Source organism: Myzus persicae, unplaced genomic scaffold (assembly GCF_001856785.1).
Source record: "Myzus persicae strain clone G006 unplaced genomic scaffold, MPER_G0061.0, whole genome shotgun sequence".
Lineage (NCBI taxonomy): Eukaryota > Metazoa > Arthropoda > Insecta > Hemiptera > Aphididae > Myzus > Myzus persicae.
The window spans coordinates 979,982-1,006,808 of record NW_019103933.1 but is presented as its reverse complement, the minus strand read 5'-3'; the positions used below and the strand labels follow the sequence as shown (position 1 = coordinate 1,006,808).

General features: G+C 29.6%; 1 protein-coding gene across 1 annotated transcript in view; it reads right to left on the bottom strand.

The window, feature by feature from the left end:
- Positions 1-758: 758 nt before the first annotated feature.
- Positions 759-26,827, bottom strand: part of LOC111036565 (neuropeptide CCHamide-1 receptor-like) — a 106,885-nt gene continuing 80,816 nt past the window's right edge. The window contains exons 2-3 of the mRNA XM_022318629.1: positions 6,539-6,944; positions 759-1,620 (exon numbers count right to left, since the gene is read on the bottom strand). Of these exons, the coding sequence (XP_022174321.1) occupies positions 867-1,620; positions 6,539-6,888 (1,104 nt within the window). The 5' untranslated portion in view covers positions 6,889-6,944 and the 3' untranslated portion in view covers positions 759-866. The remainder of the gene's footprint in view (positions 1,621-6,538; positions 6,945-26,827) is intronic.

Sequence of the window (26,827 nt, the reverse complement as noted above, 5' to 3'; positions counted from 1 at the left end):
GGGGGGGGGGGGGGGATAATGCGTTCGATAAAAAGGCGCTGTGATTGACCTCGGTGAGCAGTTTATCCATGACAAAATATATAGGTATCATCATAGTTTTTTAGACACCCATCATCCTCGTCTCTTTACTTCGTATATATCGTAGTTTTCCATTTTTTATTGGCTGTCAATCATATATATATATAAAAATAAACCAATCAGAGGTGAAGAACTACGATACATGAGTTGGAGGTGAAGGAGATGCACATAATGAAAGAAAAAAAACTATTGCAACTTTGATGATATACCTATTTATTTTGTCGAGAGCTTATCAACGACATTATTTAGGAGCGTTGCTCAAATTTAAGTGTACAAATACATATTGTTTTATGTCATAAATTGTAACACATGTTTCGCGAAAAATTGCGGTCGGATGCAAAAGAACCTAATTATAGGTGCCCCCACCCCCATCAACGGTACCAACGTCACCAGCATAACAGTAGCGGCGAGGACCGCCGTTCGAAGCACCTTGTGTCTGCGTGTGGTAACCGATGACACGTCCCCCGAACGGAAAAAAATCCATCACCAGTCGCCCAACTGTTAGATCGTTGGTTATAATATTATTATACCATACAATAACGATGTGGTACGTAGTTCGAGTCCGGTTGCAGGTAACCAAAGATGTTATTATACATTATACCGAGATCTGTGATAGCATCGCTAACGTTACCAGGACGAAGTATTTTAACGGTATATCTGTTTCGCGTATACCACGCGATCGCCGCCATCGTCACCGGCGTTATAATACAACAATATCGTTATCAGACGACGTTGCAGTCTTCGGGGCGTTTGCCGTTGGCGGTGGGCCTGCTGCCGCCGGCCGCCCGTCAGGTGGCGTGGCTGAGCGTCGTCGCGTGGCTGGTGACGACCGAGTTGAGTCGCCGGCACGACGTGCTGTTGATGTGCGTCAAGTTGATGTCCTGGATGGTGGACTCGACGGTGGCCGGGCCGGACCGAGCGAACGGGAAGCAGCAGAACAGGTACCGGTTGAAGTGTTTGCGGAACACTCCGCTAATGAAGTACAACGCCACGGGGTTCACGCACGAGTTGATGAAGCTCAGGCAGAAGCCGACGATGCGGAACGCGTGCCAGTAGTCGTCGTACTCGTCCCGCGAGTATGGGTTGAAGTGGAACCACACCATGAACACGTGGTACGGCAGAAAGCTGACCATGAATATGGCGACGAACAACAGCACCATCTTAGCCACCTTCTTCCTGGCCCGGATCTGGCCCGACTGGCCGGCGTGTTGCAGCTCGCCGGGCATGTTGCGCGTGGACACCATCAGGTGGTGGGCCATCAACAGGTAGAAACACCCGATCACGAACAGCGGCACCACGTAGTACGCGAGCAGCTTGAACAACACCATGCCCTGCGCGTAACCGCTGCCCAGTTCCATGGGAAACGGGTAACAGTACTCGATGGTCAGGTTCGTATTGGGTATCGACTCAGTGGCCAGGTGCGAGAACGTGGCCGACGGCGTGGCCAGGACCACGGCCAATATCCATATGGCTACGGCTGTCATCAATGTGAACGGCTTTGATGACACGTGCCGTCGGATGGGGTTCACAATGGCGCAGTACCTAAACGGATGAACAACACATTTTATTATTACATATTATTATTATTTTTTTATTGGTAACATAGGCCATTCAGTGGTTTTTTAGTAGATTTTTTAACTGTAGGGGAGAGTATGGTTGGTTTTGGATGACAAGGATTTACCACTTGGAACCCGGCTGGTCATTCATCCTGGAACTAGTGACACCGGCTGGTGCTGACAGTCAGAGTACATTTTTGACTAAAGTCACTAGTCAGGCACCATACCAAGCCACTATATTATTATTATTCTTATTATCATACAATCATACAATCTAAGCAGCTAAGCATAATATTATGTTATATAATAAAATATTATTATTACCATCATCCTCATCTAACCTTAATCGTCAAGCTAAGAAATGTGTGGTATAACATTATCACCTATATTATACTATAGATTCTTTGTAAGTAGTATGTTATAGAGTATTAGATTTATCCACAAAGTTCTGTAGTTTCTACAATCTATATTAACAATGATCAAAATATATACATATACTATAATAATTTGTATTAATATGTTATATTACATTATAATATTATTAGCAATTAATAGCATTAATCTCAAGTAGTATGCTTATATGAAAAATTGATATCCGGATATATATATATATATAAGTCTATATGCGTCTAAGTACATAGTTATTATCCTTGTTATAGGATTTAAATTTTTTTAACATTTTAAGTTGTTAACTTCCTATATTAACCCTTGAGTTTCAACTTATTTGATTCACACCTTCACTCAACACAATATATATGTAGGTACACCAATACAAATTGAATGAGATCAACACAAAGGCATATTTTACAATGTTTAGACAACGTACAATATAAATCGATTACCACCAAAAATAATGTTTGCACAAAAACAAATTTTCATTTCAGGTAAGTGAAAATTGTATTACTAAATTTCCGACTTTCACAGTAAAATGTAGTTTTAATTTATGAACGAGGCTGTAAGTCGATTTACCAAATGTAGCTTAACCTTGACGTAATTTAATTTTAATTTTTTATAAATGTAAAAACGTAATATAATTAACAAAGACATGTTTGCATACACTATATAAAGTTCACCGACATATGATTATATATATATATATATATATGTACCATATATGTTGGTAATTATTATAATTATTACAGTAAGGAAAATATTTTCAAATGTCATGTTAAATTATAAAAATCGATGGCTGTTCGTTATCACATCTTAAATGATAATTTTATTTATTAGAAATAAGGGTTTAATTTTTGCTTATTAGAATATACAGAATAATTCAACAAGCCTTCCCCATTTTATCATTTAATAAAATAATTACACATTTATTTTGAATTGGAATTTTTAAATATATTTAAATAATATATCAAATAATATTATCAAATTCATGACATTTATTGGACTTCCAAATGATTTTTGTTTGGTGATAAAAAATTATGTTTTGAAATAAAAACCCCTCTTTTTCACTTTATAGTATCTAGTGAATATTTGTTTAAAACATTTTTTTTATGAATATACCTGATAAAAAAGTCGAACGGTTAGTTTCTTAGCTATTCAAATGTAAATTATAATTTTTAAAAATGAGTGTATAAAAATATAAATGAGATGTTAATATGTAATAATGTAATATTGAATCTAGTATTTATGATGCTCTGACCATTTTTATAATTTTTTAATATTGATAAATTAATATAAATTACCAAACATTTTAAATTATCATTCCCTCCATATCTTTCAAATCCACTATCGCGGAACTATATCCTTAATAGAAACATTTGAATAACTCAAAAACTACAAGTTTGAATTTTGATTTTGGTTCGTCAATATTTTCAGAAAAATTATCTAAATAGATATGTTCTTAATTTAATAGTTAAAATAACTGTAGAAGTGATAGAATTTGAAGAAAATAAGTTTTTATGGCCACTCCTTATGGACACTCCTTAAGTAGATAGAACAAACAAACTTAAGAATTTGAAACCATAGTCTTTATGTATATTTAAAAATTCCGAAAATCCGATTTCGAATATCTGTATCATTGAAGAAGAAAAAAGATTGATTGTTGAATCACTCTGTATAGATAAACAGCCTATATGTATAGTACAAATATCTTATTTATTTTAATTGAATTTAACTTGAATTGATTTAATAGTTAAATGGAGTACACAGAGAAGAATAAATAGCATTCAGTATTCATACCACGACTCATAGAAAAATATATATCAGTTGAAACAAACTACATACGCACAATAAATAAAGTTTTATACGCCCAAAATAATTTTTTTTTAAATTGTTATGCTCACGTTTGAGTAATAACTAAAATGGAAATGCCACAACAAGTACGGTACTATACAATTCAAAGTGCATGTGAATAAACATTTTGTCGTTTTGATTTATCACAAAAATAATTTATACTTTATATACATATATTTCTCATTAGCCATTTTACTTGTTCATTTAAAAATGTCGTTAATAAATGACATTACTTAATATGATGTTATTATTATGATAACGTTAATGTAATATATTTTTATATGGGTGAGGACATATATACTATACTTTTTAATGAGTCTATATTTTATACTGTCAATTATTTTAAAATATTGTGTTAAGTAGAGGCAATACAAATAAAAATAATAAAAAAATATTTTTAATTGTTTGAAACTATTACATTATCAACAAGGCATATACCTATAATTATTCAGAGAACTACAAACGGACAATTATTTCGACCAAAATGTTCCAATCTCTTGCCAATCATACCGATGAACTTACTAACTAATTACCTATCAAACATACTAATTTCTGGGAACTGATTTAAACTCGTTAATAACATGTCTACCTTTAAATTACGAAATTTTAAATGTTGATTATTCGAAAATTAAATTAAATATATGAAAATGTCGCCTGATCGATCGCAAGAAACTTATAAATGAATTCAGATCAGTTCTAAGAAGTATAATCGCGTTTTAAGGTAAATCGGTAGGATTGACAAAACTACATACAAATGAGCATATTATATTTTTCACCGTTTACGCTTGTAACCCAGATTAGGCGACCTGTAAGTGCGCATGCTGGAGCGTTCTATTGTTTTACTTACACACAGTCACACACTCTAATGCTCCCTTACTATACGCACCATACAAGACCCACATGCAACAAATTTGAAAATTGCCTATTTTGAACTCCTTAAAAACCGTTCATTTCCAATCCCCTAAAAGAAATAACAAGTTAGAAATAGATTAAAATTAAAATATTGAAGTATAATATACAAACTATCGGATAATATGATACATATTATTTTAGGTACACATACATTTTTTACCAGTAAAACATAGATTAAAATGTTAAATTAAATACATTGATTATAAATTTGAGAATACTGCAATTGTTAGCTTTTAATTTAATTTATTTTATTTTTTAACAATTAAAAATAATTGAAATAAGTTAATAATATAACAATTTACTTTTCTTAAGTTCAATGAATTTTATATAACCATCTTAATTGTCATATTATTTTGTTTCAAAATGGATTGAATAGCCTATAAAGTAGAATACATTGGAAATTAATATCTAAACATAAAACTGGGAGTGCTTTTAGAGGGGTCACTGGGCAACCCACAACTCAAACTGTCACATATTTATATTTTTACATACTCAAAATTTTTACTTATATTGTAATATTGTATTTATGTATGTATACGGATTGCAAATATTTTCTTTTATAATAATAACAAAACAGGTGGAAACTAAATCAACGGGTACTTGATTTACATTTAGGTATACAATTAAAAATTTTACAAATCATTGGCATTTTATTGAAAATCACTTAATAATAATTTATAGTTGTTATTATATAACAATATATTATTTATGATTTGTATAAGCTATGGGATTTTATTTTAGCTCAACATTCTAAAAATAACTGTTACAGGGAAGTGTGTGTGCCGTTTACATGAGGTATTCTATTGAAACCATAACAATGGCCATGAAATCGAAACGAAAAATGGTTTCAAGGGTTTTCGCATCATAAAATTATAGAAATGTGTAGTATATATTAGATCGAATAAATGATAAATATTGGTTTGAAAATGTTTACCACCATCAAATACTAAATGTTCGGATCATTGGTGTAGGTACGCATAATTCGTTTGTTTGGGGTGGAAGGGGGCATCTGTGTAATAAAAATCATAATAAATGTCTTTGCAGTGCTAGAAAGCATTTTTTTCCTGACCGTTACGGTTGTCAAGGAAACCAAACAATATCTAAGATTAAACGAATGTTAGCTGTATGTAACTTGTTACAACTTCACATTAAGCGTCAATAAAAAATTTAGAAATCGAAAGTGATAGGCACATTTTAACCTAAATATACCTAATTATAAAAATTTGGAATAACAGTACATATTTTTAAATTAGTTTATTAATGTTTAGCATTTACAATTATTGAACTAGGAAGCTTTTTCCCACGAGACCACCATTCAAACATTAAATTTATTTAGTTACTGACACTTAGAGAAAATTCATGTCGAGGATTAGTCTATCTCGATGACAATGCTGCCGTTTAGATTTTAATAAGTACGCCTAAGAGCAAGTTGTGAAGTGGTTTCAAGTCAACTCAAAAAGTACTCTTACCACTATAACTTACTTCCTTTAAATTTCCGAAATTTGATTGTTTATAAGTTACGTTTTATTTGTATTGAAAAATGTCTTTTAGCCCTGTCTCGGTTATATTAATTATTTATCGGGTTGTTATCATCGTCCACTGATACATGATATCATCATATCATAAGTTAGGTACTATATTTTCGTTTAAAATCATTTTATAAAATACAAACGTAAATACCTATCATGCTGTTGAATTTCGATTTTTTTTTTTTAAAACAAAACCTCACTCAAAAAGTCAAAACTCACCTCTCGGCGCTAAGTGCGGTCAGCGTGAACACGGACACGCCGATGGACACGTCCTTAGTGGCCTCGCTGAGCTTGCATATGAGCTCGCCGTACGGCCAAGACTCGACCGTGTACACGGTGGACGTGAACGGCACGCACGTGATGATGACCAACAGGTCGCCCAGTGCCAGGCTCAGTATGTACGTGTTAGGCACGCTGCGCATGCTCCGGTGCCTGATGAACACCAACACCAGCGTGCCGTTGCCTAGTACGCCCACGACGAAAATCAAGGCAAACACCACTGGCACGATGTACGTCTCCGGTCGGTTCGAGTACGGTTCGTAAATGTTGTCGTCCGACGTGTCGTTCATGGCGATCGCCGCCGTGACCGATTTGACCGCGGTCGCTGCCGCCGTGGGTTCTGTTGCTGCAAAACAAACCAAAGAAAAGGTTTGAAAAAAAAAACGGATACCAACAATTATAGCGCTGACCCTGCAAACGTTGCGGTAATTTTTTTTTCTCCGTGGCACTTAACCAAAATAAAATACCAATGGGGGAGTAGGTACGCCAACCGGACCTATAATAGTATTATGTGAATCGAGAGTTTTTGTGGTTTTCGAGATTACCGAGGACTAACAGACGCGCACAATCATTATTTTTTATCATAAGCACCAACACGAGATAAGACGAAAAGAAATCGTATCGTATAAATTTGCCAAAATCCCAGGTATCAGACATCTACCAGGTTCTGTGCGCTTAATTCCAGATATTAAATGCAGAAATTTTGGTTCAAAAACTACAATCTTACAATATAAATCGATAAAATTGATTACAATAGTCGAAAGGACATCGGGGTTTTTGTGTTATAACTTATGACATAACATCGTAAGTACTACGGAGTAAGCATTCACTTAATCTATTGGTACTGCTGTGAAAATTAATTTTACAATGTAATTACGAATAAACTAGTTGTTGAATATTCATATTATTTTTAACAAAAACAGACTTATATTTTTTACGATTATAAATTATGAATTAATGAATATTTCGAAATAACTTTATTACAGGATTTTGATATTGGTGCAAATGATATTTATTTTTAATATCTCTGGCGCTAGTGTCACATTATTATTTTATTGGTATATTTTTACACTGGCACTTATGTCCTACTAATTTTGGAACAATTATATCATACATGTATTTTTTTACATTTATAGATTATAATATATGTATGATCTAATAATAATTCCGTGGTACTGTGACATCGATGTTAATACCTATGTCATTTTTTTTGTATCAGCTATGTTGTAGTTTTCTCAATATCACTTATCATGCCATGATTTCTGCCCATTGGTAAGCAATCATTCCCATAAAATGTTTGACTTTTAATACCAACTGACTAGGTAATTAATTATTGCTGAAATTCCTCGAAAACTGAATTAAGTGACCCATCTAGTATCTACCTCCAGTATCGTATCTTAGATTAATAATAATAATAATAATCGGTTATTGCACAAAATAATAATTATTGATAACCAATCGCTATAATATTAAATTAGCCCCGTTTCTGCAAGTCACGGTATGGTGTTCATAGAAACATTTTCCATTCGAATTCACGGAACGATAATATCGTATTATGCTGGCCAATGGCTAAAATACCAATGGGATACCAATGAGGCAACGTATCACGTGCTCAGTATCACGATCGTCTACTTTTTTTTTTATCGAAACAAAACAACATATAAGACTTACCTATAAAAAATCTATAGAAATCTGCAGTCGCATAGTTTCAGTAGGTCGTTTATTTTAGTTACAAATTTCACGTCAGTCACATTGATGACTGTTCATGATTACTACACGAATAGCGTTCAGTGTGCAACTTCAAAAACTACCCAGTTAAGTTGGCGTTGTGTAACGAAACTCATACACAAAATCTATCTAAATGTGTGGTTATTGACTTGTTGGGCTTGGTTGGCACTTGGCGCATCATTTCACATACATTCCACTTGTGAACTTTGGGATGATAAGCTTACACCTAGCGTTAAAATGTACACATGACCCTACAATAGTTGGGCAAACAATGTGGTGTACTTGAATTATTGGGATCTGGATTTTATGCATTACCAAATATTTGATATTTGTAATGCTGAGTTCAAGTACGACGCACCACCTAACAACCGCGTTTTATAAATCCGCTAAAACACTTTTTGGAACTGTTTTCATAGTAATTATGTATAACTGTCTAATGACGTATTCGAAATATTTCAACGCTTCATGTGAACTTTCTTCATTTTCTACCTTAAAATATTGTTAAACCCTCTATCTAGTATCTTCCCTATAGTTTCCATCATAACTTTTACTTTTGAAAATAAATAATTTATTTTTCAAAGAGGTTCCTAAGTTATTATTTAATTTTAATCTACTTCCATTATTATACTTTACTCTTTCTAATATCCGAAGAAATATTTGATGTTCGCATAGTATCTAAATGTATGTATAACATATATTCTATATACAACAAATTAGTTATGGTTAATGTCAGCTGGTCGGTCCGTGAAGTCGCCGTTGTCAACACAAATCTTTTATAAATGTTTTTGATACTTGGTCTCCTGTAGTTGTAGTATTATTTTAACCCTAATTTCAACAATGTGTTTCAACGATTTGCATTTTCATAAAATATTTTAATTTTCTACAACATGTACGAGGGATCGATCGAGTCACATTTGTATAATTTTAGTTAATTAAATGTTTAAGTTTGAACTTTTGCTAAATTTTTAAAAATTATAACAACGTTCATTGCAGTCTAAATCACAACAGTTATAAACATGGCTCTATCGTTTTCTTGTGCATATTATGGAGAATCCGAATATTTTTTTAGAATAAAAGTCGTGGCAATTGTCGAAAACTACGTATCGTTGGAATTAGAAACAGTTTTCGACAACAAAAAAATGAGCATTCATGAGGCCCCTTATGAAAGATTGATAACTACACACTGTCTTGATAATGTTGTACAATATTACAATATAGGGCAACGTGATTAAACGCAGTTAGGTTATAAGTTATGTTCTCGGCGGAAACCACGCATATTTATGATGTGACTGAAATCTAATACAATCGAACAATAATTTCTAAATACCTACTTGATTTATGGACAAACAACGATTCCGCGTAATCGATTGAAGTAAATACGAGCATGATTTACTATAAATAATACATCGTGTGAAATTTATTATGACGACTCGAACGTGCTCAATGAACACAGACGTATGCTGATTATACGCGGGCCACTCGAAACCGGTGGTACATGATTAAACTTCACATTTCACATTGTGGTAGGTACTGTCGGTAAACATTACACAGCCTGCAGTGCACGGGCATTATCCTTCGAGCCGTCGAGTACTGCACTGTTGAGGTCGAATACCAACAGGAATTCTTATTCACTATACTAAGTATGATATTATATAATTTGTAAAATTAATTTTATTCGACGATGTTGTATGCTCGATGTGATGTTTTCTCTATGTGCTTCGAATTCTGCTCTTTAATGTTCAACAAACCTTATATTAATATTAATACCTAATTCATTATGTTATCTATGCACGTCGGCACGTCTGCACGTCAATACACCGTAATAGTTTCGTGATAATAAACGGAATTCGGAACCAAAATTAATAACATTTTTTATCCATCAAATATGTAATTCGTTATTATTATTTTTTTTTTGATTTAAGTGAAGTTAGTACCCGGTCATTTATATTATTTATGCAACTAAACCAATAATTTTGTTCCTATTGAGGCCATTTTATGCGTTCGCTTGATGTTTCTTTCCTTATTTTTTTTTTTTAAGACTTAAATAACTTAAAGTCCGGACTGAAATACAAGAATAATCTCTCAAGCCAACGCCAAACACTTCTGCCGCAAGATGGAGATAATCATTATCTCTATTGTCTCAAGTATAAGACTTATGAGAAAAAAATCAAAAGTCTATTGTTTTCAGTTATATGCGCTCCTTTCGACAGCGTCGAGCTTTATGTATTTTCTGTTAATCGTTCCCAAAGTCTTCCAAATGATTTCCAGTAACATTGCCAATTTATCAGCAAATTATTTTACAGAATCGTTTTCAAGGGCCTTGATAAATTCATTTGTAATTTCACTCATCTTATTGTATGACAAACTATTGTAGGATGTGTTCCTCTAAATTTTTTTTAACGAACCTGATGGTAGTATATAATTATATCATTTTATGAGTTATGTGTGATTAATACAATAATACTTATTTAGTATTATATATTTTAGGTATATAATACTGGGATGCCGGGTTGGGCATTTATTTACGTGCATTATAATATGTCTTGCATAAAATGACTCCAAGAGATCGAATTTGTAATTATTAAGAGTAAGTCCACGTATTATGACGTGCTAGTTGTTCGACACACAATTTACATATTTAATTTTGTATTAGGTACTAACTTAATTTTAGCAGCCTAGGTGGGTAGTCATAACCATTTCCCGGTTCTTCATTCAAAAAATATTGTAGAATATGCACACAAATTTTCAAAATACTATGCAAAGAATATTTATTTTTATTTTTATTAAGTCTTCAAGAAAATAATGGCCCCCCCGTGTTCGTAGTGTTTGTAGGTACCTTATGCATAAAATATGTATAATATGAATGTTTCATACAAATAGGTACTTGCAAAAGTTATTATGTGATATTATACAAATAGGAAAGTATTTTTAATTATTTTTAATAATTTACTATGAAACAATATAAAGGGTATTAAAAGAAAATAATGAATTTAGTATGATGTGAAATACTGAGAAAATTATAAATGCATTATCGACCGTTCGACTATCTTAGGCTAAAAATAGATATTATTAACCCGTTTAAATACAATATTTTAATCAAACTTCTAGTAAAATGTGAATTTTTTTATTTGATGTCTATAATATATGTAACTTTCATGTAATTATCCAGAAATATTTGAATTATAAAACTTATTTTTGCTCAAAATATATTATATAAACATATTAACTCTATTTGTGCAAAATAACGATATAATAATATCATGTAAAGGTGCAGGCCCTTATGCACACATTAAGTGTACAGCAAATGTCAAAAATGTTTTTTTAATACCAATTAATAATAATTGATGATTTTCTAGGCAGTTTTAAAATGTATAGCATGAAAAAAATATTCTAACCAAAACGTTTTATTAAATATATTTTCTAATACAGATTAATACGTGACTTGTGTTTCTTGCTAAGAAAATGTAAATGGCAAGAACCACTTAACTCGTTAATAATTTAAGCCCGACGTTTGTTTTGAAAGCTTAGATTTGAGGCCTTAATACTATGATTTTGTCTGCTTTACCCAAACGACTTTTAAAGGTTTATTTTAGATTGGAAACTAAACATAGAATGTTCACGATTGTCGATTAGGATAAAATTGAAAATGTATTATATTAATCCTAAGTGAGAAATTGGTAATGAACTGAGAAAACTGATCATAAACAATTTATTTATTTTTCTCATTATTTTGGGATAGTTTACGAAAATATTGATGTAACCTAACCTAACCTGGTGTGTCCGAAGCCAAAATGTATACGATTTTCAATAAATGTATTTTTTAAATTTTCAATGTTAAATTTACTTACTTTGTCCGATAACATTTGTTGAGTAATAATGGTTCTTATAGACCTATAGTAATTTCAAAAAGGTTACATTTTAATTTTCTCAATGATTTTCGGACCATGGACAATTCTATTTGGTATCGAATTGAAAAGTTTTGACTGTAATATCATAAAACGTGATTTTAGGGAATTTACACATTTATTTCGTTTTTGAATACCTACGACGATTCCTCATTTATAATGTATTTTATTGTTGCAAGTATAACATGTACTATTTGACTGTTTAGTCAAATGAGCAGTTGAGTTTTATCGACCTACTTATAATATATTTAAAATAAACGTAGGTACCTATGTAAAATGTTACAATAATAACTTACAACTTATATTTAAAATAATGTAAAACACAGAATTCTACTTTTCAAAATGTTGGATTCTATGTTTATATAGTTGATGTCGTTATAATATATGGCTTGAATATGTTTTCCTCGATATGCAACAGGAATGCTAGACTGAAATCGTAAAACCCTGTTCGGTACGTAGGTACTTAAAGAGTGGCATGCTTGCCATTTCCGGTTTATTGGAAATCGGATGGAAGTTTCTCGAACGCGATTATCATGTTTCATGGTACATTGTAAGAGATTTTAAATTTACGTTTTGTTATATAGGATAAAAAATATATACATATAGATAGGTAAAATCTAAGTATATATCTGTATTACATAATATTATTATTTTGTGTGATTTCCGCAGCGTTAAATCTGCTGTGAGAATAAGATAGAAAACCTTTAAAACAAACGGTTGCTTTTGACATATTATTTTACACGCTAGAAAATGGGAAACAAAAAAAACTATTAGACAATCAACGTGTCAACCCGCATATTAGGCGATCAGTTGAATTTATTTTCACAATATACCTATACGATGTAGGTGCCTAATAAAAACACGTGGATTGGATTTATTCAACAAAATAATATAATGTCTAAAAATAATTTTATATTATTAAACCATGTAAATGTTGTATAGCTTTGTACGCAGTTCATTAACTATAACGAACCTATAACGACCTGACTGAACCTATTCATTTCAATAATAAGCACCAAAATAATATTCGAAATATTGTGAGCATTATACCGACTTTTGTGAAAATTATGTTAATAAAAATTTGATCGGACCGTTATGCAACAAAATGTGGCAAAGTGAAAATATTATGAATAAAATCTCAACGACGGCCGTGGTTCAAACTCCATAACTCCGAGGTATATTCTACCATCTCAATTTCGCTCTTACAGCCACGTGGTGACTGGCGGAGGTGTCATTTCCCCAATAGTTTGTTGTGCAGTCGTGCTAGTGGCACGTGATAACTACATGACCAAGTACAACCTAACTGTAAATAACTTCATGCATTATTAATATACGTGGTTTATTGAATTGATGTATATATTTGAAAGATAAAAAATAAATATTAGAGATACATCACAACAAAAACCATCCACGATGTTCTGTGAAAAAAAAGGTTGGATACTTACAAATATAACAATTATTTATCCTTGTAAATAGGGTCAGGTATCCTGTATCTTCTCCATATTTTTTTTTACAACCTTACATTATTCAGTATTTTATTTCTTCTAATTTTTCCCAACATCCTACGTACCCAATTACATAAGAAAATGATTATTATCAACATGAAAATCCATGTTTTGGCTCAAAGTAAGCATATTTGTTCGAACGAGACAATTTCGCGCCGCAGTCAAAATTACTTACTGCAACATGTTCAAAGTTATGTAAATGTTGTTCTTATAATTTATTATCTTATAGATTATTATTGTATTATGCTATTATGCATATTGCATTCCTAGACTGCGTAACCCCCCGAGACACATTTTCGGAGCTCTTAAGTTATTATCACAGACCATGGCGCTTAAAGCGTACAGTATTTTTGAACAACAAACTTTATAGATGAAGTAGCTTATAAACACAACTATATGTAAAATGCATTTTGTTCGTTTGTCAGAACGAGTTGAGATTATGTTGTACATGACAGAAAGTTGTTTTAAACTTATACAGTTAAACGTGTATGCTGTACAAATGTACAATGTCGGACAATACCTTCATTATTTCCGGCACAACCTATACATATTGAAGTAACCGATCACTGTAGTTGTAGTCAAAAACGGTTATTATAAATGTATAGGAACCTTAAATGGTATTATATATTTATAACTATGTAAGTCATATGTTACTGTTTACCACCGAATATTTTGCAACTGCACAATGAGTGGTGTATCTGAGTCGCATGCACCGTACATCATAGTGTTTTATAATATTCATAAAGCTATTATTTTTTTTTTTTTACAAGTATTATTACATACAATATCATGGAACGTAATAAATTGTTACTGCACATGCTTTTCATTTATACAAAACAGAAATTTAAAAACAATATTGAAACCAATTGTTACAGTGTTAAATACTATAAAATTAAATTACTTAAAACATGCTTAAATCGCATAATATTTTGTATAGATAATTTTAAGATATTTACAAAATAATAATATATATTATTTACCCATTCAATATGCTTAGAAATAGAGATTGACACATTGCCTCTGTTAAAAGTCATTATTCACATACAACCATTGAATTCAAATTATTTAACATAATATATTATTAGTACAGTGATCTACTCAATATTACGACAGACTCTATATTGTATTTAGATTTTAGATTACAAATTAGTTATATAATATAAACTTCTTAATTTTCTTCTATCAGCTGGAGTAAAAAAAAGTTTTGATTTAATACCTAATAGTGTTGCATTCAAAATGTGTAAATGTGACATTAACAACACCTAAGTACGTAGCATTTTATTGATGTTATCTACTTTTTTTAACAATTAAAACAATAATAAAAAAATACTTTAATATCAGATTAAGAAGATTAAGTTATATTTCATAAATCATAATATATGTGTTTTATGTTCCGTTATTTCTACAATTCCTGTTTTTGCAAAAGTTGAAACTAGGTAGCTACAATAAATTTCTTAACTGTTTTCCTTTGTCTAAAACTTGCAAAGACTAAGAATATTGTGCGAACAACTTTTATAGTAAGATGTTTTTTCAGTGCTGCACTATAATACAAAAGTTTTTTTTATTGGTAGTTTGCTGAATTAGTTACTTTATCCATGATTATAATATTTATACTAATTTTGTAGTTATTTTAACAATTAAAATTATACAAATAGATATAAAAATTAAAACATTACTGCCAATAACAGAAGAAAAATTAATATTTTTTAACAGTATCTATATTTTATTATTTTAAAGTCGGTGTAAAAGCCAAGTATATAAGTTAAATAAAGTGTATTGGAATAAAATAGTTGTTAGAAAAAAGAATTTAATGAAACAAAACTAAAATGATTACCTTTAATATCGTATTTTAGCTCTACAATAGTAGGTATTATTATATCAATTGTACAGTCTTCTAGCATATACAAAAAGCTGCTACAAAATTCGAAACAAATAACATAAACTCACATTTTGTGTGCTCAATTTATTTACTAAAAAATATTTCATATTTATTATTATTGGCATTATATTTCTATGTTGTTCATTTTTTTATTTTTTTATTAATTTATGCAGGCACAATAATGTTATAATGATAGAAATATTTGTTAAAGTTTATGTCAACAAATGTGTGGACTGCAGTTTTAGTTTTATTTAGATACGTCTTATAACTTATCGGGAAATTATTACATCATAATTATTAGTAACACATAAGAATATTTACTTTGGACTATGGAGGCATGGGGCTTGTACACAACTTTCTGTTGTACACATTAAACTGTTTTAATTATTATTTTAGTTATAAGATATATTACACATTTAAATGCTTTCTTTTCTGAATAATATTAACGATATGTCTTAAAACAAATGAAATAATATGAGTTATATCCATACACACATATATCATATTATTATCTAGTTGTTTTATATACATAATTAGGTTTATATTCAAATGCGGAACGTCAATTTTTTTGTGAAAATGAGAAATTATAAAAATAACATAAAAAAAAATAAAACATAAACCTTTAAAAATAATGTAGAGGTATCGTGAATGTAATAATATTTAAATACATTTAATGATGCAATATATATTATAGAAATCTAAACAATGCCGTCGTGCAAAAAAAAATTTTAAATGTATATTACAACTCTTTAGTATGCAATTTCCGTAGGTGATGTTATTTTTGAAATATTTGATGCGCTTTCAATATTATTATGGACTTGGTTTAATAACAATAAAATATATCATTATACTTGTTATTGTGTTAAGTTTGATACATTAGCATCATTAGAAAGTCTAATACAGCCACAAAATACTACAGGGGTACTTAATAATTTTATTCTCGTTGAATCCTCCTCATAGCAGAAATACATTTTGACTTTAATGTATATAAATTAACAACCTTGCATAATATAATATTTTTAACACGAAATCAACAAATCTTGAATTCGAAAAGATTTGTTTGTATTTTAATTATTATACAACTAAATGAACGAAGCATATTACTGTTATTATTTTCTTCTTTCTTTTTGAATGTACATTTAATTTGTTTCTAATATTACCAACTTGTTTTTCGATTTTACTGTTTTAATTTAATAAGAACCTTTGAATAAACAAATTTAAATAACACTCTTACAATAGATGTTTAAAAGAATATTTAATACATCCATTGTCTTTATACTTTGATTTTGAATTTATTGTTTTCATATAACAATTAGAAAAAGTTGTAATATAGTAATTTAGGTATACAAATAATTTAATATAGTATATACGATAAAACAATACTACATTTTTTGATTGGTTTTTACTATTGTGTATTTTAAAACTGTTTGAGAGAGTTCAACATTTTTAAATTGGTTGAAAAGTACATAAAGTTACTAGCAATTTACGATTTTGTAGTGTTTAATTACAATATGTACCCAAGATTTGTTAATTTACTGTCATTCAAAGGTTTAATAATTGAAATTTGTAGATTGTAAAGTTTTTACTTCTGGAAATATGATTATAATAGTTGGAATATTTTGTTTTTATTGCTTGAAAATAAACAGACAGTGCCACTGTGTGGAATTACTCACACTACTCATAGTTTTAATTTAATAACGTATTTTAGATTAAATATTATATTACAGATATAATACCATATTGTAACTGAAAATATTTCAATATAATATTGTAGATATAAGAGTAGGTAGATATTAATGTGTTAATTATTAAGAGCAACAAAATTGAAAGAATTCGCTGTGTCAATATTAGTCATATTATAAGTAATTTTCACAGTAAAAAAATAATTAGTGTAATTTTTTTACGATCATAAAAATTATTTTCAGAATTCAGGAAGTATAATATTATTATTAAGGTAATTTGAAAGGCTTAGTAAGTTATTATTGACTATTGAATTGAAAAATCCTCATTGAAACCTTTTGATAAATATTACCTATTTCGTAATAATATAATATTAAAATTGATTAAATATAAAAACATATATTGATTGCAATTTAAGTATGTTTTTGTAGAAGTCGCTGCTCTGTAATTTGTTTGGGACATAATAACTATGGGTTTTGGGTTCATATTACAGACCAATATATTAAACTAATATTGAAGGATAAATTATAAAGATCAAAAGTTAAATTTTGTAATTTGAAAATATTATAAATCTCGAATTATTTACTACAGTTGGGAGTAAATATCTGGAAATTTTACCTACAAAAACAAATAATTTACATACACTTACAGCAAACGACATACCCTTTTCCAAAATTGAAGAATATAATTAAAACAAGTGTTACAGAGTGGACAAGTGAGTACCGCCGAGTATGTCATTGTAATGGATGTGTTAGATTTTAATTCAATGATACATCATTGCATACGAAAAATAATTCTGAGCGGAGGCGGTATGTCATGTCACTATACAATATGTGTAATTAATCAAATATAATAATTAAACACCACTGAATATCAAATTTCGTAAACAATTTTAATTCAAACGATCACATAAATTTTTTTTTTTGGATAAAGGTAAAAAAAACTTGTTGGGAGTCTTTATTAATATTCTGAATGTTAGCTATACAATTAAAATCTTTTATCTATTTCTAACTGAAAAATATGAATGCATTTTTTGAAAATTTGAACTTCAAATGCATGATGTTAAAAATAATCGTGTCTATGAGGTATCTTTAATATTTTTTAACTGTCATTTGAATACAATTTCTCTTACCTAGAAATGTCCATTATTCCTTAATTGTTTTCCCGAATATTTTTTTAAAAAAACAGTGAATTTTTAATTTTGACCTCAAAAACACATCAACTAGATACACTTTTCTATCAATAAAGATGCTGATGTCGGAAATCGTAGCATTTTAACTTCAAAAACATTTTAACCAAGTTATAAATGTCGATGACAGGGAAACAACAACACATCGTTGCAAATACAATACATTCATCGTTATACTCAGAATTGGAACAGTATTGGAAAAATATCTTAACGTTATTTTAATGGTTATGTGGTTACATTGATTCGATAAAATAATATGAAATATGTAGCTACTTAGATTTTTGATCGATTAAACTTTTGTATTTTTATGAGAAATCTAATATTTTTTTTTTTAAATAAATTTAACATGAAATAACGTAATTATAAATAAATAATGTTTGTTTGTAATAATATCAAATAGTATGTACCAGAAAATAGCAAAACCAGACTATTTTCTCGACTATTCTCTGTTTTTAAAATATGTTTTATTTTATATTTCCATATAAGATGATGAGTTTAGACGACGAAAATAAAACAATAATAATTATTGTTATTGTTATTGTTATTGCATTGTTTTGCACATTTTCATGATTTATACGACTAGTCAAAATATTTTGAAAATTTTATGGTATATAGAAAACGTGATATAAAAATTCAGGAAAAATGTAATGTTTTTGTTTTTTTAGATACATCAAAAACCAAAATCGTTTCGGTCGAAAATCGGTTTTCCGTGGAAATTCCCGTTTTACCTTAATTTTTTGTTTGTTTTCCCCTCCACTTTTTAAAACTATTGGGAATCTTCCACTCCCCAAAATACCAACTAAATTCACCTTGCCTACCAGAAAAGATACTGTTGAAGAAAATTGAAGCACTTTTACTGTCCCAAAACGTGATGACAGACACAAAAAAAAAATAAGAAAAGAACACACATCATTACAAAATCAGTACATTCATCGCTCCGCCCAGAATCTAAAAATAATTTTAGTATTTTATTTATTTAAATTAAATATATTTTAACAACGAATATAATATTATTATTCTTAGGTAGGTAAGGTTAATAACCTAACCTAACCTAATCTACCTATATTCAATTGATACCAATATTATACGAAATCATTAGTTCACTTCATAACTTCAAAGACAGTTTATAATTTATTAAATGGAAATTGATACTTTACGATCGTATCCATATTATGTATAATTGATAATACAGTAAGGATGATTTATCGTCGTACTGGCATACTGCCTAACATTAGGACATCTTAATCTTTCAATTTCGTATTAATCATGTTTTATGAAATATCACCAAAGTACTTTATCTTAGGGTGTCCCTTATGATAGTGTTACTAATAACGATTTGGACTCCAATTTCAATGTATACAGTAGTCTATATAATATTCATCGTATAAATATGTAACTATGCCATAGTTTTAAATAGTTGTATTCTCATACAATAACACAAAATATCATTGACGCTTATGCCCATTATAATTACCCATATTTGAGGCTCGAGATTCTTAACATGAAACCAGTATGTGTAAAAAAACTTTCGGAATCATAAGTATTCATAATTCCTGATCCACAAGTAGTTATACTTATGCTGAATGCTTTAAGAGAGCTAAAAATACATACGATAACTCGACATGATAAGCGTGTTGCTCGGTCGAGAGCGCACAAGTAACTGTCTGTTATTTTTTACATCTGTAGGTACGAATATCTTACAACATGTATATTAATATTAAAATATAGATAAAGGAGGTTATTGGTTTACATACTCACTGGATATTTATCTTTGAAGTAAAAAGTTGACGTGGTAACATTTAAATGGTAGTAATAATAATATTAATTTTTAGTTTTGAATATGTTGTTTCCAATAATATGTACGCACTTCTAGGGGGATGGATTTTGTATTTTACTATTATTTTGTATAAAATTATGTTTTTTTTTTCATTTGTACATACTTTAAAGTATAGCGGGTACCTACTTGTGTGTGACATAATATACTATAATAGTTTAATAATATTATACAGAGTTTAGTTCAATAGGTACGTTAAACAATTATTAATTGAAACGTAGAGATTAGAGATAAGTTATTGAACATTAAATGTATTGTTATGATTTTAATTCATTGGTCGACTATTGTAGGTACCTACTATGTTATTATTGTGTGCAAGTGACAGCAAAGTAAAATGCTTTTATCGTTTTAGTGTTATTTTTTATTCTCTTTTTTCGTTCTTTATTACACACTAATGGCTATAACTCGAAATGTCAATTAACCTTCGACAGTCTTAACTCTGTGGCTGTTACTCTATCTTAAACGAAAATAATAGATTTTTTTACTTTTAAATTCTATTAGAAGTAGTACTGTATATGTGTTATATTGAAACATTTATGGATTATATATTTATGTGTCTATTAAATGTCTTAATGACATTTTACTTTATACAATTCTTTTAAACTGTAGCAATTTATTATATATTATTATTGTAAGTGTATTTATAGATGCATTCTTAACATACAACTATGAGAAGGCTCTTTCATACGTGTTCTAACTTTCGTTCATGGTATAATAATTAATTAAGGTACGTAATAAAGTGAAAAGAATTCTAAAAATGGACTTAAATTTATCTTTATATTTACATGAGATCAAATTTCCAACATTGTTGATTTATTTGCCTAAATTCTAAGTTAGCTAATTGTAAAAAAAATGTTCGATTGAGTTTTTATTTTTTAGAGAATTGAAATGAAAAAAAAGTACTTATATGGGATAATTGATCTCACGTTGACCTTTTCATCAACTTATTACGACATAGCGACAAAATTTAAGTCTATTTTAAGAATATAAGCTACATACATCGATACGTTGTAAATAAGTTTTTATGTTATGTGTATGCCCAAAGAGTGTAGGTTCCGAACTAGTGTTATACTTGTAACACAATGCGTAGTTTGTATGTAACATTAAATAGTGTCTATATAATATGCGATTTAAAGAAAGTAGTACAATTTAAGCCAATGTTAAACCTTACAATAATAACTACGATAAAATATTCAATTTTCTCAACTTTGAATGTTATTACGGATATAATCAATTGATGAAACTTAAAAAACGAACCTTAAATTGATGTATTCTCGTGGTTTTTGAAAATTTGGATCAACCACCGTTATTTTAATGCTAGCAATGGTGTTGCATATAATTGGTACATATTAAAGTGATTTTACTCCCGATTTTTTTTGTGGTGGTAATTTGTACTTATCGTAAGAATGTGTTGAGTCAAAAGTAAAAAACGTTCATTAAAAATAAAAATACCATCATTAAACTATATGACAATTGAACTGATAGAACTGATTGAAATGATTATTTGAATATCACATGAGACAGGGAGATTATTTAGTTCTTATTTATGAAGTATATCGCATACAAAAAATGTACTTTTGTATTTTTGTTTGTGTTTTAAAGTTTGCATTTAAAAAATGATAATAGGAGGTAAGAGTTCTGCTGTACTGTATGGGAGTCGTCTGTTCCTCCACATTGAGTAGGCACTAGAATAGTAGAATGACATGTTAAATTTGAATTCAATGATTAATCAATGTATACGATGACGTACGATTCTGGGTGAAGACGGTTTAACAGTGGTTACCAAACAATGATTTTGAACCAATGGGCAACTCCCCCCTCCTGTAAATCAATTCCCATCACATTTACTTATTGTATAACTTGTAAATTCAGATTGTAAATATTATGTTTTGTTCAAAAAGAAAAAAAAGCATTTGAACAAATGAACGTATTCATTTTAGTTTTTTTTGATTATTATAAAAGACAAAAGTAGGCACCTACTTGGAATATTTTCAATATTGTCCACCCTAAAGTACCAACTAGATCTACTCTGATATCATTGAAATTTACATCGAAATCGATGGTCAAAGAATTTTTTTCTATAGTAGAAAAAGTGTCTTCAGACACAAAAAAATTGTTTAAAACACTCATCATTGTAAAACTATGTTTAAAAACTAAAATTCATTAAAATAAATTAATGTGACTTATGCGAGGAATCAAATAATTAAATTACGGAATTAATAATGTTTTAACTGTATAAAGTCAACCATTTTCAAAAACTAACTGAGTAAAAATGATCACCAATTTTTTCAAAATAGCGAATGTAATAATTTTCTAGTATTATATTAAATATTTATAAAAAGAAAATTGTTTTGAACAATGACTTCTACAAAGGTAAAATTATACTTAACAATTCTCCTTGGGTCTACCAAAATTCTTACAGTATTTTATTTAAGAATAGCACTTAAAAGTAAAATAATATCTTTTCAACAATGAAATTTGATCATATTTTATGTTCATAAACCTGAACACGAATAAGATGGTTCTCAAGATTATATATATATTAGATACATTATAGAAAATGAATATAACAAAAGAAATATTGTATTTACTTTTTATTCAGACTTCAAAAAATATGCTGTATCCATATTCTATGCTTTACGTTAAGTAATTTTTATATTTACCAAACTTTAAGATTCTATCTTTATTTGACCTTAATTTTTTACATTTAAGTCCTTTTTGTCAATATCTAGAAGTAGGTAAATAAAAAGATTTGGTTTACAGCAATAATTTTGTATATTTTTTAGTGTACCTAACTTTCGCCATAATGCCATGTCTTGTACTGTGGTACTCTTGTCTGTTTTATTAAAATGTCTTTCTTAATATACATAAATATTAATCTGTCTATATTTATTTATATGTTTCGTAATTGTATTTCATACAAAGAGTTATATAGGTACAAAAAAAAAACAAATTTTGAGCACAAATAAATATATCAATTGTATTTGAACTTAAAAATGATACATAATTTGATTAAGCTCGGGAAAGATATTAGGCTTTATGTCTTCTTTGTATGTTGTATTTTACCTTAAATGGCTAATGTATTGTAAAATTCTTTTTATTGTCAGTATATAATTTTTATACAATTTTAATATTCCCAATGAGTTGGTTTACATATAATTATCTTAAATTCTTAAGAATAGAATTATTAGGTATCTTGATGATTGAAAACCTACGAAAAATATATCGAAGTATGCATTTTGTGTAGGTAGGTATAAAAATCAAATTTTTCAATTATTTCAAAAAACATATCATACAATCGATTACTAATAATAACCTACCGAATAAGTAATATTAGTTCAAATGATTGACCTTGATAGTAAATTGACATTCATCTGAGAAGTAATTTTTGGAGAGATGTAGTGTTAAAAAATGTGCATAGTTTCCTAGGAGTATACTACAACGTTAAGGTCATATAATATTATGAAACACTTCATTAAAATACTAACTTATATTATCATTATAACTCACCATTAAAAGTGCATGGATTGCCGCACAAATTCCGTAGGTCAAGTATACATCAGCATAGCACAATAATATGTTCCTTGTTTGGTTCCAAAATTTCTAGTGGTAGAGGGGGTGGGGGGGGGGGGGTGCCAGGATAATGCACGTGTTAATACTCGTGCCCTCAGTAGTTTCATACATGCCCGTTCATGGCTAGAGAAGCCGTATACAACGGACGGTAGACCTTTATTATAAATATCGTTCTATACATTGAAAATGTTGATTGAATAACAAGAAACGAGGACAATTAACAGTATTCTACTTATAACTTACTAATAATTAGGCTATTAATTATTTTCTTGAAGCCGTATTTGTGTACAATACTATCATAGTTGATTGGAGGGATTGATGTGTTTTGTATTTGAAATTTGATATTTGATATTTAGAAACTGATACATTTCACAGTAGATAGGTGATAAATTAATAAGGAATGAAAATACAAATGGGTTTAAATTAATTTTTTTTTATCTTCTATTAAATGTTTTTGTTTTCAAGAGTTCTCACTGAGATGTGTGAACTAATATTGTGATTATATATATATGATCTTAACACATATTATTTTATTCAACATATTTGCTCATCTGGATCGTTCACGAATGAGAGCATTTTATTTGCATTATTTAACTTTCACAGTAAATTGCATTTTTCTGACAGCTTGAATTCGTTTTCAATGTTATTTTTGAAACAGATTTTTTTATTTCAATGCGATTGTATTCGCGACGAAAGCGTTCGAGCGTTGTATCATTAGTTTAAACCAAATATTGTCTCCCTTTCAGGGCATAAATGCATGATACATATTATTATACATGGTTAATCTCACAAAAATCGTCAGCTGTTTGTCTGCACACATATTAGGACAGTAAAAGTTGAGGATTTCTTGAGAAAGGAATCGAGTTTTGTACAACAGTAAGTTTCAGTATGTTAATTCGTCAACTAGAAAGTCATGTTGAGGGATTAGCTCCAAATATGTATGCAGTAGTTTTGGGTCGTCTTTGCGTCGGTTACAATAATAAAATAGTTGTGAACCACGGATAAATCTTGACAAGTAGTTCAAACTTCAGTAAACCAGAACTCAGTCGGAACGTGCGTAGTTTAAAACCAATTATAATATGTGTGATAATAATGATGATAATATTTGTGAACATGTCATATTACATATTATTACATTATATACCTATTTTACATTTATGGGAAAACGTCGGTACGTAAATTAACACTCAAACTTAACACCAGTCGGAGCTGATAGAACTCTATAGTTTGAATTTAATTAATAATTAATAATAAACATTAATAAATTGCAAATCTGTAATTATATGGAGTACTTATGTGTTAGTGAATTTTTTCTTTTTGTGAAATAATTTTTAATCTGAAAAAGGTTTATTTGATACCGTGTAAATCGTCATGCTGAGCGTCATTTCGGCTTGTACTATTGAAATTTAATCGTCAAATCCGCTGGAAACTATTACTGCCTACCCTAAACGGAAGACGAGGGAGTGGGAAAAAAACTACCAACTGATTTATTGCTTATATAGTGTATACACATTATCCGGTAGGTTCTAAATCTCCTCCATTATACAACTTTGTCGTCTTTTCACTATTCGTCCTCCTCAAAATTCCTTCGGATTATGTACGGATAATTAACCTTTTATGTACGATGAAGATGCCTATAGTAGCAGGAGGAGGGCGCAGAGATTATTAAAGAGTCCTGGTAAATACTTACTGACCCTTAAAACTCACTTGTCAATTCCGTTTTTTTTTTCGGTTTTTTCTCTTCTCATTTTCGTTTCACCACGACACCCCCCGACGACACGGCTTCATTAATCACGCTCGTAGTATATATGCATGGCGAACCACAATGGTCGTTGCCAAGACGATTTGGACGAACAAATATTTGATTTCACAGTAAGCGAGTATACCACGTGGTCTGATTATGATTATATGTTGTGCTGTTTGCTACAGCGCTCTATATACACATTTACAGCACGTCTGTAGGATATTGGACTTTCCGCAGGACTTAATGGCCATTAAATTGTAGTTTAATATGGACAAAATTGAAAAATGAATAAATTATGTAGGTACGCAGATAGATAAAAATTTAAAATTAATATAATATTTGTATATCTATAATGATAATTAGTTATTAGTAATTTGGTCAGAAAGACAACGGATTCCAAAAAAATACCGCTTCGAATATATTTCCCTCCTTAGCATTGTCTTCAGGTCTTATTGCTCTTTAATAGAATGATCAGTGAGGACAAACATTGTCGTTTTCTACATTATGGCTCCTTCGGGTTTGTACACATAACATCAAAGAGTTAGTTAATGTGTGTCTGTTATATGATAATATTATATTAACAACTGACCTCAGGGTCTCCGTCACACAATACTAAAACGGAATAAACAACTTACTTTCTTGCAACCTATACAGTAAGTATACACAGTAGGTACTCAAAGTTTCTACTATATACATTAATATACTCTATTACGTGAAAAATAAAACGTGATATTATTATCATTTTATAAGAAAACGTTTCTGTTTCTTTGTGTTTGCTTTTCAGCGTATAAACTTTGTGTAATGGCATTTCTTTTAACAACAACCTTGATACAAACCAAAAGTAGGTATATTGATATTTGGTCGGTAGTGTTGTATCAAGAACATTTTTCGACATTTTCTCGAATATGTTTTTAAAATATCATATTGCATTTAACATCGTAATCAACTTGTATACTTCGATAAGTATTTTAATTTCACTGTGAGACTGCTATTATGGCATCGATGTGGCCAATGTTTCTGTATGCTGTAAGAACTTATCTTAAGCACTGTCTTACACATTATTGAAATAAATTATAATGATAATATTGATAATATTATACATAATGCACATTGCATGTGAAATAAATCGTTAATGATTCTTGTTTCTTAAACAAACAAATCGGACGTGCACGTGCTTGATATCGCCGTAAAT